Source organism: Oncorhynchus masou, chromosome 23 (genome assembly GCF_036934945.1).
Source record: "Oncorhynchus masou masou isolate Uvic2021 chromosome 23, UVic_Omas_1.1, whole genome shotgun sequence".
In the NCBI taxonomy this organism is placed as follows: Eukaryota; Metazoa; Chordata; class Actinopteri; order Salmoniformes; family Salmonidae; genus Oncorhynchus; species Oncorhynchus masou.
The window spans coordinates 25794139-25810835 of NC_088234.1; the positions used below are offsets into that span (position 1 = coordinate 25794139).

The 16697-nt window shown below is 42.4% G+C and overlaps 1 protein-coding gene across 1 annotated transcript; it reads left to right on the plus strand.

Moving 5' to 3' along the window:
- Positions 1 to 240: 240 nt before the first annotated feature.
- Positions 241 to 13284, plus strand: LOC135510620 (oocyte zinc finger protein XlCOF19-like). The gene is made up of 2 exons (XM_064931687.1): positions 241 to 924; positions 10886 to 13284. The coding sequence occupies exons 1-2, from the start codon at positions 870 to 872 to the stop codon at positions 11746 to 11748; spliced, it is 918 nt and encodes a 305-aa protein (XP_064787759.1). The 5' UTR covers positions 241 to 869; the 3' UTR covers positions 11749 to 13284.
- The last annotated feature ends 3413 nt before the right edge of the window (positions 13285 to 16697 follow it).

The window sequence follows — 16697 nt, forward strand, 5'->3', positions numbered from 1 at the left end:
AACGGAACGTGCCTGCAAATAGACAGGTTGGAATGTCTGACTGAAATACGGGACAAATCAATTGTTTTCAAAATTTGTGGTGTTTGAATTTGTTGACAACATGCGGAACATGGTTGTTTGGTTGCGGGACAAAATGCAGTCTTTCCCCGCACACTCAGGGACATGTGGTCGCATGAGTAGGCGAAATAACGCCACCTGCTGGGGGGACACAGCTTTTCCGCCGAGTTTTCCTCTCTCTCCTCCTCGCCACTTCGATACGGAAGTGACTTCTTCGTAGCCGGTTAGGATAATTTACGTAGCAGGTTAGGAGGCCAAGGTTGAGGCTAGGAAAGGGTTAGGGAAAATAACTTCCGGTCGTAGCTGTATGCAGTGGCGTGAAACGTGTCCCTTCTTCAAATACAACAACAAGCTAGTAAGTCACTTCGGTAGGTTGCTAGCCAACATCGACGAACCTTTGAAGCTCTATACGTTTTCGGTGTAACGTTACATTTATAGCCACTGTGTTTGTTTTAAACACATTTATGTTGTATATCTAGTTACCCTCTGTAATTGCACATATACGTTGCTAGTAAGTTAGCTGGATAACACAGCACCAGGCTAGTCGCCCATGCTAACATCCCCGACCATGAGTTCACTAAACTACTCCTCCCCTGATAAAGAAGAGGGGGTCTGCTTGACGGAGAAAGACGGTATTTGGTTGAACATTGTCGTAAAAGATGAGAAACAAGAGGAGGATGTCACAGTAAAAAAAAGAAGAGGGTGAAGCTGTTACAGTGAAACAAGAGGAAGAAACGTTCAGAGTGAAAGAGGAGGATGTTACCGTGAAAGAAGAGGAGGAAGAGAAAGAGGATGCAGTTTTTGGAGTGAAGATGGAGGGAGAGATGACTGTCACATCGGAAGAGACAGGAGATCGGATTAACACCAGTAAGTAGTGAAGGGGGTTCGATTGAGTGCACCGTGTGACATGAACCGGCAAAAGCGGCGAACCGTAATCTGCACAGCTCAGTCATGGTGTCAACAAAGCAGCCTGATGCATTTTTCAGAAACATACAAACATTTTTTTTCTCCATAAAATATATGTTCGAGTTTTCGTTGGGAAGGCAGACGCGTTTTTTTTTTAAAGAAAGAAAAAAGCAATCACCTTTGCATGTGAAAACCGAATTCTACTCATTAGGGTAATTTGGGGTTCAACTCCCCATCTTGTAATTCTCATAGCAACCACTTTGTCACCAATTTTCCAACACTTTCCCTGGATACTTCTGGTCTTGCGCAACAAAAACATCTGTCTCATCTCAACTTTTTAAGTCACTCCAACATAACGGTTTGGAGGTACATTGATCTAATATTTCTCATTTAGAAAGAGTTATATATTCAGGACCGGTCAAAAGTTTGTACACGCCTGCTCATTTAAGGGTTTTGCTTAATTTGTACTACTAGAATAATAGTGAAGACATCCAAACTATGAAATAACACATATGGAATCATGTAGCAATCAAAAAAGTGTTAAACAAATCTAAATATATTTTATATTTGAGATTCTTCAAAGTAGCCAGCCTTTCCCCTGATGACAGCTTTGCACACTCTTGGCATTCTCTCAACCAGCTTCATGAGGTAGTCACCTGGAATGCATTTCAATTAACAGGTGTGCCTTGTTAAGTTAATTTGTGGAATTTTCCTTCTTAATGCGTTTGAGCCAATCAGTTGTGTTGTGACAAGGTAGGTGTGGTCTTTTTACCCTATTTAGTAAAATACCAAGTCCATATTATGGCAAGAACATCACAAATAAGCAAAGAGAAAGAAAAGCCCAACATTACTTTAGGACATGAAGGTCAGTCAATCTGGAAAATGTCAAGAACTTTGACAGTTTCTTCAAGTGCAGTCGCAAAAACCAACAAGCGCTATGATCAAACTGGCTCTCATGAGGACGGACACAGGAAAGTAAGACCCCGAGTTACCTTTGCTGCAGAGGATAAGTTAATTAGAGTTACCAGCCTCAGAAATTGCAGCCCAAATAAATGCTTCACATAGTTAAAGTAACACACATCTCAATGTTAACTGTTCAGAGGAGACTGCGAGAATCAAATCAAGGTTTATTTGTCACGTGCGCTGAATACAACAGGTGTAGACCTTACAGTGAAATGCTTACTTACAGGCTCTAACCAACAGTGCAATAAAATAAAAAAGATATTAGGTGAACAAAAGGTAAGTATGGAAATAAAAACAACAGTGAAAAATAACAGTAGCGAGGCTGTATACAGGCACCGGTTAGTTGGGCTGATTGTGGTAGTATGTACATGTAGATACGGTTAAAGTGACTATGCATATATGAAAAACAGAGAGAAGTATCAGCAGCGTAAAAGAGGGTTGGGGGGGGGGGGCACAATGCAAATAGTCCGGGTAGCCATTTGAATACCTGTTCAGGAGTCTTATGGCTTGGGGGTAAAAACTGTTGACAAGCCTTTGTCCTCGACTTGGCACTCCGGTACTGCTTGCCATGCGGTAGTAGAGAGAACAGTCTATGACGGGTGGCTGGGTTCTTTGACAATTGTTAGGGCCTTCCTCTGACGCTGTCTGGTATAGAGGTCCTGGATGGCAGGCAGCTTAGCCCCAGTGATGTACTGGGCCGTACGCACTATCCTCTGTAGTGCCTTGCGGTCGGAGGCTGAGCAGTTGCCGTACCAGTCAGTGATGTAACCAGTCAGGGTGCTCTTGAAGTTGCAGCTGTAGAACCTTTAGAGGATCTGAGGACCAATGCCAAATCTTTTTAGTCTCCTGAGGGCGAATAGGTTTTGTCGTGCCCTCTTCAGGACTGTCTTGGTGTGTTTGGATCATTCTAGTTTGTTGGTGATGTGGACAACAAGGAATTTGAAGCTCTCAACCTGCTCCACTACAGCACTCTTGATGAGAATGGGCGTGTGCTCAGTCCTCCTTTTCCTGTAGTCCACAATCATCTCCTTTGTCTTAGTTACGTTGAGGGATAAGTTGTTATTCTGGCACCACCCAGCCAGGTCTCTGACCTCCTCCCTATAGGCTGTCTCATCGTTAACGGTGATCAGGCCTACCACTGTTGTGTAATCGGCAAACTTAATGATGGTGTTGGATTCGTGCCTGGCCATGCAGTCGTGGGTGAACAAGGGAGTACAGGGACTGAGCATGCACCCCTGAGGGGCTCCAGTGTTGAGGATCAGTGTTGCAACCTCACCATCAGGAAGTCCAGGATCCAGTTGCAGAGAGAGGTGTTTAGTCCCAGAAGCCTTAGCTTAGTGATGCGCTTTGAGGGTACTATGGTGTTGAACGCTGATCTGTAGTCGATGAATAGCATTCTCACATAGGTGTTCCTTTTGTCCAGGTGTGAAAGGGCAGCGTGGAGTACAGTTGAGATTGAATCATCTGTGGATCTGTTGGGGCGGTATGCAAATTGGAGTGGGTCTAGGGTTTCTGGGATGATGGAGTTGATGTGAGCCATGACCAGACTTTCAAAGCACTTCATGGCTACGGACGTGAGTGCTACGGTTCTGTAATAATTTAGGCAGGTTGCCATCGTGTTCTTGGGCACAGGGACTATGGTGGTCTGCTTTAACATGTTGGTATTACAGACTCAATCAGGGACATGTTGAAAATGTCAGTGAAGACACCTGCCAGTTGGTCAGCACATGCCCAGAGCACACATCCTGGTAATCCATCTGGCCCCGCAGCCTTGTGTATGTTGACCTGTTTAAAGGTCTGACTCACACCGGCTTCGGAGAGTGTGATCATAGTCGTCAGGAACAGCTGATGCTCTCATGCATGCCTCAGTGTTGCTTGCCTCAAAGCGAGCGTAGAAGTGATTTAACTCATTTGGGAAGCTTGTGTAACTGGGCAGCTCTTGGCTGTGCTTCCCTTTGTAGTCTGTAATAGTTTGCAAGCCCTGCCACATAAGATGAGCATCAGAGCCGGTGTAGTACGATTCAATCTTAGCCTTGTATTGATTCTTTGCCTGTTTGATGGTTCGTCGGAGGGCATAGTGGGATTTCTTAAGCTTCCGGGTTGGAATCCCACACCTTGAAAGTGGCAGCTCTATCCTTTAGCTCAGTGTGAATGTTACCTGTAATCCGTGGCTTCTGGTTGGGGTTATGTACGTGCAGTCACTGTGGGGACGACATTCTCAATGCACTTATTGATAAAGCCAGTGACTGGTGTGGTGTACTCCTCAATGCCATTGAAGAATCCCAGAACATGTTCCAGTCTGTGATAGCAAAACAGTCCTGTAGTTTAGCATCTGCATCATCTGACCACTTTTTTTTATAGACCGAGTCACTGGTGCTTCCTGCTTTTATTTTTGCTTGTAAGCAGGAATCAGGAGGATAGAATTGTGGTCGGATTTACCAAATGGAGGGCGAGGTAGAGCTTTGTACGCGTCTCTGTCTGTGGAGTGCAGGTGATCTATAATTTTTTTCCCTCTGGTTGCACATGTAACATGTTGATAGAAATTAGGTAGAACTGATTTGTTTCCCTGCATTAAAATCTCCGGCCACTAGGAGAGCCGCCTCTGGGTGAGCAGTATCCTGTTTGCTTATTTCCTTATACAGCTGACTGAGAGCGGTCTTAGTGCCAGCATCCCTCTGTGGTGGTAAATAAACAGCCACGAAAAGTATAGATGAAAACTCTCTAGGCAAATAGTGTGGTTTGCATTTTAGCACAAGATACTCTACTTTAGGTGAGCAAAATCTAGAGACTTCCTTAGATTTCATGCACCTGCTGTTGTTTACAAATATGCACAGACTGACCCCCCTCATCTTACCAGAGTGCTGTTCTGTCTTGCCGGTGCAGCGTATGTCCTGCTAGCTGAATATCCATGTCATCATTCAGCCACGAATCCGTGAAACATAAGATATTACAGTTTTTGATGTCCCGTTGGTAGGATATTCGTGATCCTATCTCGTTTCATTTATTGTCCAATGTTTGCATGTTGGCGAGTAATAATGGCAGATTTCCCACTCGCCTTCTGCAGATCCTTATGATGCACCCCGCTCTGTGTCCTCTATACCTGCGTCTCTTCCTCTTGCAAATAACTGGGATGTTGGCCTTGTCGGGTGTTCGGAGAATGTCCTGCTTGTTGAAGAAAAAAATCTTTGTCTAATCCGAGGTGAGTGATCGCTGTCCTCATATCCACGCGGACAAAAACACATAATAGCACAATTGGTTGGGCGCCCGTAAAACTGCTGACATTTCTTCCGGGGCCATTTTTTCAAATGGCCTTCATGGTCAAATTGCTGCAAAGAAATCACTACTAAAGGACACCCATAATAAGAAGATACTAACTTGGGCCAAGAAACATGAGCAATGGACATTATACTGATGGAAATTTGTCCTTTAGTCTGAGTCCAAATTTGTCTTGGTTAGACCGAGTAGGTGAATGGATGATCTCTGCATGTGTGGTTACCACTGTGAAGCATGGAGGAGGAGGTGTGATGGTGTGTTTTTTTGCTGGTGACACCGTCTGTGATTTATTTAGATTTCAAAGCACACTTAACCAGCATGGCTATTACAGCATTCTGCCATGATACGCCATCCCACCTGGTTGGCACCTTTGAATGGGATGGTGTGTATATATAATCTAATGAAGTTGGCTCTATAAAATTAATAGATGCCATTCGGGGAGCCTAAAGATAAATAATCCACTTGGTTAGAGACATTTAAAAAAAAAAGAAAAGTTTATTAAGTATTACATGAATGGGGGGGAAACAAGATAGTGTCAAATCGCCAATTGGAAAGCCATCCCTTATGGGATTAACTGACACATAAACAAGCATTACAATAATTCACCAGGGTAGTTAAGTGATGATGATTCTTCCCGTTTTCTCTGCATTGCGCAACGCAATAAAGAGTGGGGAGGAAAAAATATCAATACATAGTAGTAAATAAGCTTATCCAAACAATAATTATATCCCTAGAGCAGTAAAATAATATACAGTTGAAATCAGAAGTTTACATACACTTAGGTTGGAGTCATTAAAACTCGTTTTTCAACCACTCCACAAATTTCTTGTTAACTTCTTTCGGATCAGGTCCCACCTCGACAACATCCGGTGAAATTGCAGAGTGCTAAATTCAAATTAAATTACTATAAATATTTAACTTTCATAAAATCACAAGTGCAATACGTCAAAATAAAGCTTAACTTGTGGTTAATCCAGCCGCTGTGTCAGATTTCAAAAAGGCTTTACGGCGAAAGCAAACCATGCGATTATCTGAGGACAGCGCCCAGCAGACACAACTTTACATACAGTTACCAGCCAAGTAGACTAGTCACGAAAGTCAGAAATAGCAATAAAATTAATCACTTACCTTTTATGATCTTCATATGGTTGCACTCACAAGACTCCCAGGTACACAATAAATGTTCATTTTGTTCGGTAAAGTCCCTCTTTATATAAAAAAAACTAAATTTTGTTCAGTAATCCAATTGCTCAAATGCGGTCACAAGAGGCAGACGGAAATTCCAAATAGTATCCGTAAAGTTCGTAGAAACATGTCAAACGATGTTTATAATCATTCCTCAGGTTGTTTTTAGCCTAAATAATCGATAATATTTCAACCGGACAATAGCGTCGTCAATATAAAAGAAAAACAAGAAAGGCGCGCTCTCGGGATTGCGCACTAAACAGGTTGGAGATTTTCCACTGACCTCTCAAAATATAAACACTCTAAATAGGTCAGGAGCCAGACAGGTAGCCTAAGAAGGAACGAACATAGTTTTTTTTAGGCTATAGTAGTTCAATTATTTCAAGGCTATAGCTTACAAATAAATAAATTGAGAAGCATTTGCAAGTATGAAACACTAGGCTAGCAGGGACATAAAGCGCTCAGCATTTAAACAACATTTCGTTGTATTAAATAGTCTATAAATTGCACATGTAGGCTGTGACATACTTAATTAAATACAATTTAAATGAAAAATGCCTTATTAGGTACGATCTACAGTGCCTTTTTTAATTATTATTTTTTTGGGTAGAGTCTGTGGCTTCAAGCTCATGCAATGGTGCCTGGCAAGAAGGTCAGCAGTGGAGAATACCCTCAGAGCTTGCAGAGCCACTGGGGATGCTTAACACCCTTCGGGCCACTTTTTCCAGGCTGGGCAGGGATGTTTAGTTGTTTTTTATTCATTTTTCTATTGGTAGGCCAAAAGGATTAGTCAAAACAGAAAGCTCATTGAAAGAGGTAATATATGCCAGAAACAATGATAGCCTATTGTATCGATGAGTTGTTCCCAACATCTTTGATTTTTTTGGTTACTGTACCACCAACTGAATTTTGCTCTGTCCCGAGAACCCTGAAGTACCTCCTCATGTGCATTTTACCAGTAGGCCTATGGTCTCATGAATTTTCACAAGTACCCTGTGTGGATAGGCCAAGTACCCCTAGGGGCCAAGTACTCCTCGTTGGGAACCACTGTTATAGATAATAGAACGAAAATTAACAAAACTTTTAAGAGATCAGATTTTTTGTTTATAAATACTTTGCTACAATGACACATTTGCTAGCGACCCACCTCGTTCCTTTCTGTTAGAATGTGCACGTAGTAAGTACACCATCATGCTTTCGAGGTACCTGTCTTTTCAGATTCCACAATAATTCTGTAATTGTGGACACTACATCACCACACTCCCTCTATTGCTCTTACAGTACTCCTCCTCATTTGTAAGTCACCTTGATTTTTCTCCTGTGTGTTTTATCAGTTTCTTTATGAAAATATTTAGCATACTAGATGACAATAGCTAAAGCAAGGGGCTATAGCAGCAAACAAGTAGACTACAAATGCTGGGCCGGGCATGCCCTGAGTCGCTACTGTGCTAGAAGGCTGACACTCCTGCCTTTGGGAAACTCGCTCCATGCTCCAGTCCAAATTGGGCGTGCTCCACTCCTCTCTTCAGCTTCGCTCACATAAGTTGCTATCAGCAGACAGCCTTTCGACTGAGTGTAGCCAGCCAGCCAACTTTCCTCTGGTAAAATTCAAGATTAACTTTAAGCAAAACATTAGGAAATGTAGCTGGCTACTTTCTTTCTATGATAAACATTACAAATATACTACATGACCAAAAGTATGTGGACACCTGCTCGTCAAACATCCCATTCCAAAATCATGGACAAAACTGATAGAGACATACCCCATACCCTGCAAAATATTTGCAGTGTTGACCCTTATTTTTCAAGACCTCTGCAATCCACCGTGGCATGCTGTCAATCAACTTCTGGGCCACATCTTGACTGATGGCAGCCCATTCTTGCATAATCAATGCTTGGAGTTTGTCAGAATTTGTTTGTTTTTTTGTTTGTTCACCTGCCTCTTGAGGATTGACCACGAGTTCTCAATGAGATTAAGGTATGGGGAGTTTCCTGGCCATGGACCAAAATATTGATGTTTTGTTCCCAGAGCCAATTAGTTATCACTTTTGCCTTATGACAAGGTGCTCCATCATACTGGAAAAGGCATTGTTTGTCACCAAACTGTTCCTGGATGGTTGGGAGAAGTTGCTCTCTGAGGATTTGTTGGTACCATTCTTTATTCATGGCTGGGTTCTTCGTGTGCCCAGTCCCTTGGCTGAGAAGCAACCCCACACATGAATGGTCTCAGGATGCTTTACTGTTTTCATGACATAGGACTGATGGTAGCGCTCACCTTGTCTTCTCCAGGCAAGCTTTTTTTCCGGATGCCCCAAACAATCGGAAAGGGGATTAATCAGAGAAAATGACTTTACCCCGGTCCTCAGCCTGTCCAATCCCTGTAACTTTTGCAGAATATCAGTCTGTCCCTGATGTTTTTCCTGGAGACAAGTGGCTTCTTTGCTGCCCTCCTTGCCACCAGGCCATCATCCAAAAGTCTTCGCCTCACTGTGCATGCAGATGCACTCACACCTGCCTGCTGCCATTCCTGAGCAAGCTCTGTGCTGGTGGTGCCCCGATCCCGCAGCTGAATCAACTTTAGGAGACGGTCCTAGCGCTTGCTGGACTTTCTTGGGTGCCCTGAAGGCTTCTTCACAACAATTGAACCGCTCTCCTTGAAGTTCTTGATGATCCGATAAATGGTTGATTTAGGTGCAATCTGACTGGCAGCAATATCCTTGCCTGTGAAGCCCTTTTTGTGCAAAGCAATGATGACAGCACGTGTTTCCTTGCAGCTAACCATGGATGACAGAGGCAGAACAATGATTCCAAGCACCACACTCCTTTTGAAGTTTCCAGTCTGTTATTCGAACTCAATCAGCATGGCCGAGTGATCTCCAGTCTTGTCCTCGTTAACACTCACACCTGTGTTAACGAGAGAATCACTGACAGCTGGTCCTTTTGTGGCGGGGCTGAAATGCAGTGGAAATTTATTTTTGGGATTCAGTTCATTTGCATGGAAAAGCGGGACTTTGCAATTAATTGCAATTAATTTGATCACTCTTCATAACATTCTGTAGTATATGCAAATTGCAATCATACAAGTTGAGGCAGCGGACTTTGTGAAAATGTATATGTGTCATCCTCAACTTTTTGCCACAACTATAGAAAAGCGTAAACATAAAAGATAACCTGAATGGGTTGCTGTGTCAACTTTTGACTGTACTGTATACATATTTTTTCTTCGCTTAATAGGTAGGGCTCAAAACTGGTGGGGCTCTGCCACTGGGTTAATGGGTAAAATATCCCTTTGAGCATGGTGCAGTTATTAATTACTCTTTGGATGGTGTATGAATACAACCAGCCACTACAAAGATACAGGCGCCCTTCCTTACTCAGTTGCCTGAGAGGAAGGAAACCACTCAAGGATGGATCAACAGCATTGTAGTTACTCCACAATACTAACATACATGACAGAATGAAAATAAGGAAGCCTGTACACAATAAAAATATTCCAAAACATGCATCCTGTTTGCAATAAGTCACTTAAGTTTGACTGCAAAAAATGTGGGGAAGAAATTAACTTTTTGCCCAGACTACAAAGCGTTATGTTTGAGGCAAATCCAATACACCACATCACTGAGTACACGTCTTCATATTTACAAGCATGGTGGTGACTGCATCGTGTTATGGGTATGCTTGTCATTGGCATGGATAAGGGAGTTTTTTAGGATAAAAAGAAACAGAATAGAGCTAAGCATAAGCAAAATCCTAGAGGAAGACTTGGTTCTGTCTGCTTTCCAACAGACACTGAGTAACAAATTCACCTTTTAAGCAGGACAATTACCTAAAACACAAGGCAAAATAAATATACTGGATTTGGGAAAGGGGGATACCTAGTCAGTTGTACAACTGAATGCCTTCAATTTAAATGCATCTTCCGCATTTAACCCAACCCCTCTGAATCGGAGAGTTGCGAGGGGCTTCCTTAATTGACATCCACGTCTTCGGCGCCCGGGGAACAGTGGGTTAACTGCCTTGCTCAGGGGCAGAATGACAGATTTTTACCTTGTCAGTTCGGGGATTCGATTGAACAACCTTTTGGTTACTGGCCTAACGCTCTAACCATGATTTGCTTACCATGACGACATTCAATCTTCCTGATTGGCCTAATGACAGTATTGACTTAAATCGGCTTGAAAATGGCTTTCTAGCAATGATCATCAACCAACTTCAGAGCTTGAAGAATGTTTTGAAGAATAAATGGCAAATTTTGTACAATCCATGTGTGCAAAGCTCTTAGATACTTACTCAAAGATTCACAGCTGCAATCACTGCCAAAGGCGATTCTAACATGTCTTGAATACATATTGAATACTTATCTAATCTGGTTATATTAGCGATTTATTTTCCATAAAAAATCAATATTACATTTTTCTTCCACTTCGATATTGAGTAATTTATGAATATTGTTGACAAAAAATGACAATGAAGTCCCTTTTTTAATTATTCTCTTTGGCAGGAGAGAGGCCAGACTGTCACTCTGACAGCGAAAAGAGTCCTTCGGGGGAACCAGATCCAGAGACGTCCAAATCAGCAGGAAGACACCACTGCTCCCAGTGTGGAAAGAGTTTTACTCTGCTATGGAACCTGAAAATACATAAGAGAATACACTCTGGAGAGAAGCCATACCACTGCTCCCAGTGTGGAATGACTTTTACCTGGTTAGGTAGTCTGAAAACGCATGAGAGGGCACACACAGGAGAAAAACCTTTCCAATGTTCCCATTGTGGAAAGAGTTTTACCCAGTTAGGGGACCTGAATAGGCACGGGAGGACGCATAGAGAAGAGAAGCCCTACCAATGCTCCCAGTGTGGAAAAAGTTTTAGGTGGTTAGTGAGCCTGAAAACACATGAGAGAATACACACAGGAGAAAAGCCTTACCACTGTTCCCACTGTGGAAAGAGTTTTAGGGGGTCAGTGAGCCTGAAACAGCACGAGAGAATACACACAGGAGAGAAGCCTTACCACTGTTCCCACTGTGAAAAGAGTTTTAGGTGGTTAGGTACCTTGAAATTGCATGAGAGGACCCACACAGGAGAAAAGCCATACAAATGCTCCCTGTGTGGAAAGAGTTTTACCAAGTTATGGGGCCTGAGTAGGCATAAGAGGACACATACAGGGGGGGATAGCACCTACCACTGCTCCTTGTGTGGAAAGAGATTTACCCAGTTAGTGGCCTTGAAAGAGCATGAAATAATACATACAAATACACAGGAGGGGAAGACATACCACTGTTCTCATTGTGGAAAGACATTTTCCCAGTCAGAGGCCCTAAAATCACATGAGAGAATAGAGAGGTTGTGTTCTGACTTATGTTTTTGACTGGTATTTTTTTATGCCACATGAAATAGTCATTACTTTTGGTTGTTGTTTTTTCCATCTTGAGACGTGATCATGTCTAAAAATCTGATTTTAAATATTTTAATGTGTTTTGTTTTGATTGATTGGATACAAGTGTATATACCCTCCAATGCTGTTCATTATGTTATATGGATATTGCAAAATGTGAATTATTATATATGTAAGTAGCCTTGCACGAGCCTAGGCTTCCCTGAGCCAGAACGGCTCATTGGAGCAGGAGGCTTTCTCCTATTTCTGTAGTGTGAGGCACCTTGATGCAGTCTATTTAATGATTATATAGATTTAATGGAATTTTGTATTTCTTGATTCTAACCTCTTGAATTTGAAATATGATTTGGGTATTGCTAAGTTAATTTGATTGGAAACACTATTACAGTTGCGGCCAAATATATAGGCACCCTTGCACTTTTCTTGAATAATTCCCTATTTCTTCTAAAGTAAGTTGAAATTGAAAGAATATTTTGGTCTCCACATCTATTGGGATTTTCAACATAACAGAACCAATTTTACTTGTGAAAACATACATTTACAATTTTAAATCAGAAAATAAAGCCATGGCATGGACAAAGTTCTTGGCAGCCTGGAGCTATTACATGGTTGCACTATATATATTTGACAGCAACTGTGTGTGATTTGGATATTGCAAAATGTAAATGACTAAATCGTTGAATTGAGTGTGCATTTCTTGATTCAAACCTTGTAGCCTCTTGAATTTAGTAGTTTCATTGAGTTAATTGGTCTACCAGTCATCAAGCTAAAGGAATATAAAAATGTGTTACGTTCTGATAACATTGATACGTTGTTGACATGGGAACATTCATGAGGTAGTGAATGTTTTTCATCAGTATCATTCCACCATGTCAGAGTACACAGATGCTGATTGTAAAAAAAAAAAATTTGATTAATGCAACACTTTTGTGTCAATAGAAATAACATGTGGAAGGCCTGCTCCATAAGTGGACGTTCATTATAAACTGTAGATTACGACATGTATGTATTGTTACATGTAGAAGCATTATAGCATTTACAGGCTTATAATTAATCTGTTTATTTGACTGAATAAGAAATTGCCTTTAAATGTGGATGTGTAGTGTACTTTTTAAAATTCTTACTCATTAAGTCTGAATAATCAATCAACACATGCTGGTCTTTGTATGTCTCTCTTATTATTATTATATTTATAAAAATACATCAAATTATTTTATTTCATCAAAATAAATGTTCAACACGCACGCCTTCAACATCTTTCATTCTGATTCAGTCAGCCACCTTGGTAACTTGCTAGCCAACATAGCTGAAACATTGGAGCTCTTTAAATGCTTTCTGTGTATATTAGTCCCTGTGTTTTAAACACACTTCTGTCCTATAGCTAATCTCAGCAAAAAAATAAACGTCCTCTCACTGTCAACTTTGTTTATTTTCAGCAAACTTAACATGTAAATATTTGTATGAACATAAGATTCAACAACTGAGACATAAACTGAACAAGTTCCACAGATGTGACTAATAGAAATGGAATAATGTGTCCCTGAAGGGGGGGGGGGGGGTCAAAATCAAACTTAACAGTCAGTATGGCCTGTCGGGTTCACCTTGGGGTTATGATAGGAGCTGTACCAAATGTTTGATGTATTATTATAGTTGATTATGCTTATGTTGTATTAATAGAAGGGGGGGGGGGGTTATAAGACCCCTCCCTCCTTACATGTATAGGGTCCTAGACTACAGATTAACAATATATATATTCATTATGAAGGTTTAATATTGTTCCACAGTTTTTTTCTAGTCTCTGCCTCCTATAAAGAAACGGTCTGAGAAATGTGACTGAGATATCTCTTACACTCCCCTGCAAAGTTCTAAGAGACTAGTCAGACATTCCACTATAAATCAACTTGGGGAGTGGACATTTACTGCTGAGCTTTTAGATAACACTGAAACTCTTTATGTAGCTGTGTAGGCATGGGTATTGGTCTCATTAGTAGAAGGTAATGACATAGGCAGTGACATCACTAAGATATGACTTTAGTCATAATAAAACAACTCGGACCCTTTTTTATTTTGCAGAACCTACTTGGAAACATGCGTGCTATGTTCCTGTTGTCAACTTCTGTCTGCAATTGCATGAATAAATTAATGATTGATTTACTTAAAGATATTATTTGAATGCTAATTTCACCAATGAGCCAATGATTGACAAGGAACAAGGAACGAACCCCAACAGGCCACCAGCTGTGTTAAGTACTGCAGTGCTTCTCCTCCTCATGGACTGTACCAGATTTGCCAGTTCTTGCTGTGGGATGTTACCCCCCTCTTCCACCAAGGCACCAGCAAGTTCCCAGACATTTCTGGGGGGAATGGCCCTAGCCCTCACCCTCCGATCCAACAGGTCCTAGACATGCTCAATGGGATTAAGATCCGGGCTCTTCACTGGCCATGGCAGAACATTTGACATTCCTGTCTTGCAGGAAATCACACACAGAATGAGCAGTATGGCTGGTGGCATTGTCATGCTGGAGGGTCATGTCAGGATGAGCCTGCAGGAAGTGTACCACATGAGGGAGGAGGATGTCTTCCCTGTAACGCACAGGGTTAAGATTGCCTGCAATGACAACAAGCTCAGTCCGATGATGCTGTGACACACCGCCCAAGACCATGACGGACCCTCCACCTCCAAATCGATCCCGCTCCAGAGTACAGGCCTCGGTGTAATGCTCATTCCTTCGACGATAAATGCAAATCCAACCATCACCCCTGGTGAGACAAAACCACGACTCATCAGTGAAGAGCACTTTTTTCCAGTCCTGTCTGGTCCAGTGACGGCGTTGTTGCCGGTGATGTCTGGTGAGGACCTGCCTTACAACAGTCCTACAATCCCTTAGTCCAGCCTCTCTCAGCCTATTGCGGACAGTCTGAGCACTGATGGAGGGATTGTGCGTTCCTGGTGTAATTTGGGCAGTTAACTGTACCTGTCCCGCAGGTGTGATGTTCAAATGTACCGATCCTGTGCAGGTGTTGTTACACGTGGTTTGCCACTGCTAGGACGATCAGCTGTCCATCCTGTCTCCCTGTAGCGCTGTCTTAGGCGTCTCACAGTACGGACATTGCAATTTATTGCCCTGGCCACAACTGCAGTCCTCATGCCTCCTTGCAGCATGCCTAAGGCACGTTCACGCAGATGACCAGGGACCCCGGGCATCTTTCTTTTGGTGTTTTTCAAAGTCAGTAGTGTAGGGGTTAGGGTCCCAAAGACCGTTCCCATTATTGATTAAGGGTACCTTAATATTCATGTTTTGCTGCAGGCCTTATAATAGATATTGTTGCTATGTGTCTGAACTCTGCCACTATACTTTGCACAAGCTGTCTATATTAGTCTTTGTGGTTAAGCCATAGCTGTTGCAAGAGTGTCCATGCAGGCTAGGTCTGAGTCGGACCGAAACTAGATAAAAAGAAGTAACCAATGTCTGGTTTTGACATTTTGATCTTGTGTGACAGTGGACAATGCTAATGAATTCAGAGAAGCTATTGTACTAGGTTACCTTATAAGCTTATGGCGGCACACATATATTGAAGTAGGTGATCATACCACCAGGGAGTGTATATATCAGCTGCACCCTTTGGTTAGTTGCAGAACTTACTCTGAAACATACATGCTGTGTTTCAAATCAAATGTTTTTTGTCACATACACATGGTTAGCAGATGTTAATGCGAGTGAAGTGAAATGCTTGTGCTTCCAATTCCGACCATGCAGTAATATCTAACAAGTAATCGAACAATTTCACAACAACTACCTTATACACACAAGTGTAAAGGAATTAATAAGAATATGTACATAAAAATATATGGATGAGCGATGGCCGAACAGCATAAGCAAGATGCAGTAGATGGTATAGAGTACAGTATATACATATGAGATGAGTAATGTAGGGTATGTAAATATTATATAAAGTGGCATTGTTTAAAGTGGCTAGTGATACATTTATTACATCCAATTTTTGATAATTAACGTGGCTAGAGATTTGAGTCAGCATGTTGGCAGCAGCCACTCAATGTTAATGATGGCTGTTTAGCAGTCTAATGACCTTGAGATAGAAGCTGTTTTTCAGTCTCTCGGTCCCAGCTTTGATGCACCTGTACTAACCTCGCCTTCTGGATGATAGTGGGGTGAACAGGCAGTGGCTCGGGTGGTTGTTGTCCTTGATCTTTTTGGCCTTCCTGTGACATCGGGTGGTGTAGGTGTCCTGGAGGGCAGGTAGTTTGCCCCTGGTGATGCCTTGTGCAGACCTCACTACCTTCTGGAGAGCCTTATGGTTGTGGGCGGAGCAGTTGCCGTACCAGGCGGTGATACAGCCTGACAGGATGCTCTCGATTGTGCATCTGTAGAAGCTTGTGAGTGTTTGTGGTTCCGAGCCAAATTTCTTCAGCCTCCTGAGGTTGAAGAGGCGCTACTGCGCCTTCTTCACCACGCTGTCTGTGTGGGTGGACCATTTCAGTTTGTCCGAGATGTGTATGTCGAGGAACTTCATTTTCCACCTTCTCCACTACTGTCCCGTCAATGTGGATAGGGGGCTGCTCCCTCTGCTGTTTCCTGAAGTCCACGATCATCTCCTTTGTTTTGTTGACATTGAGTGTGAGGTTATTTTCCTGACACCACACTCCGAGGGCCCTCACCTCCTCCCTGTAGGCTGTCTCGTCGTTGTTGGTAATCAAGCCTATCATTGTAGTGTCGTATGCAAACTTGATGATTGAGTTGGAGGCGTGCATGGCCATGCAGTCATGGGTGCACAGGGAGTACATGAGAGGGCTGAGAACGCACCCTTGTGGGGCCCCAGTGTTGAGGATCAGCAGGTTGGAGATGTTGTTTCCTACCCTCACCACCTGGGGGCAGTCCGTCAGGAAGTCCAGGACCCAGTTG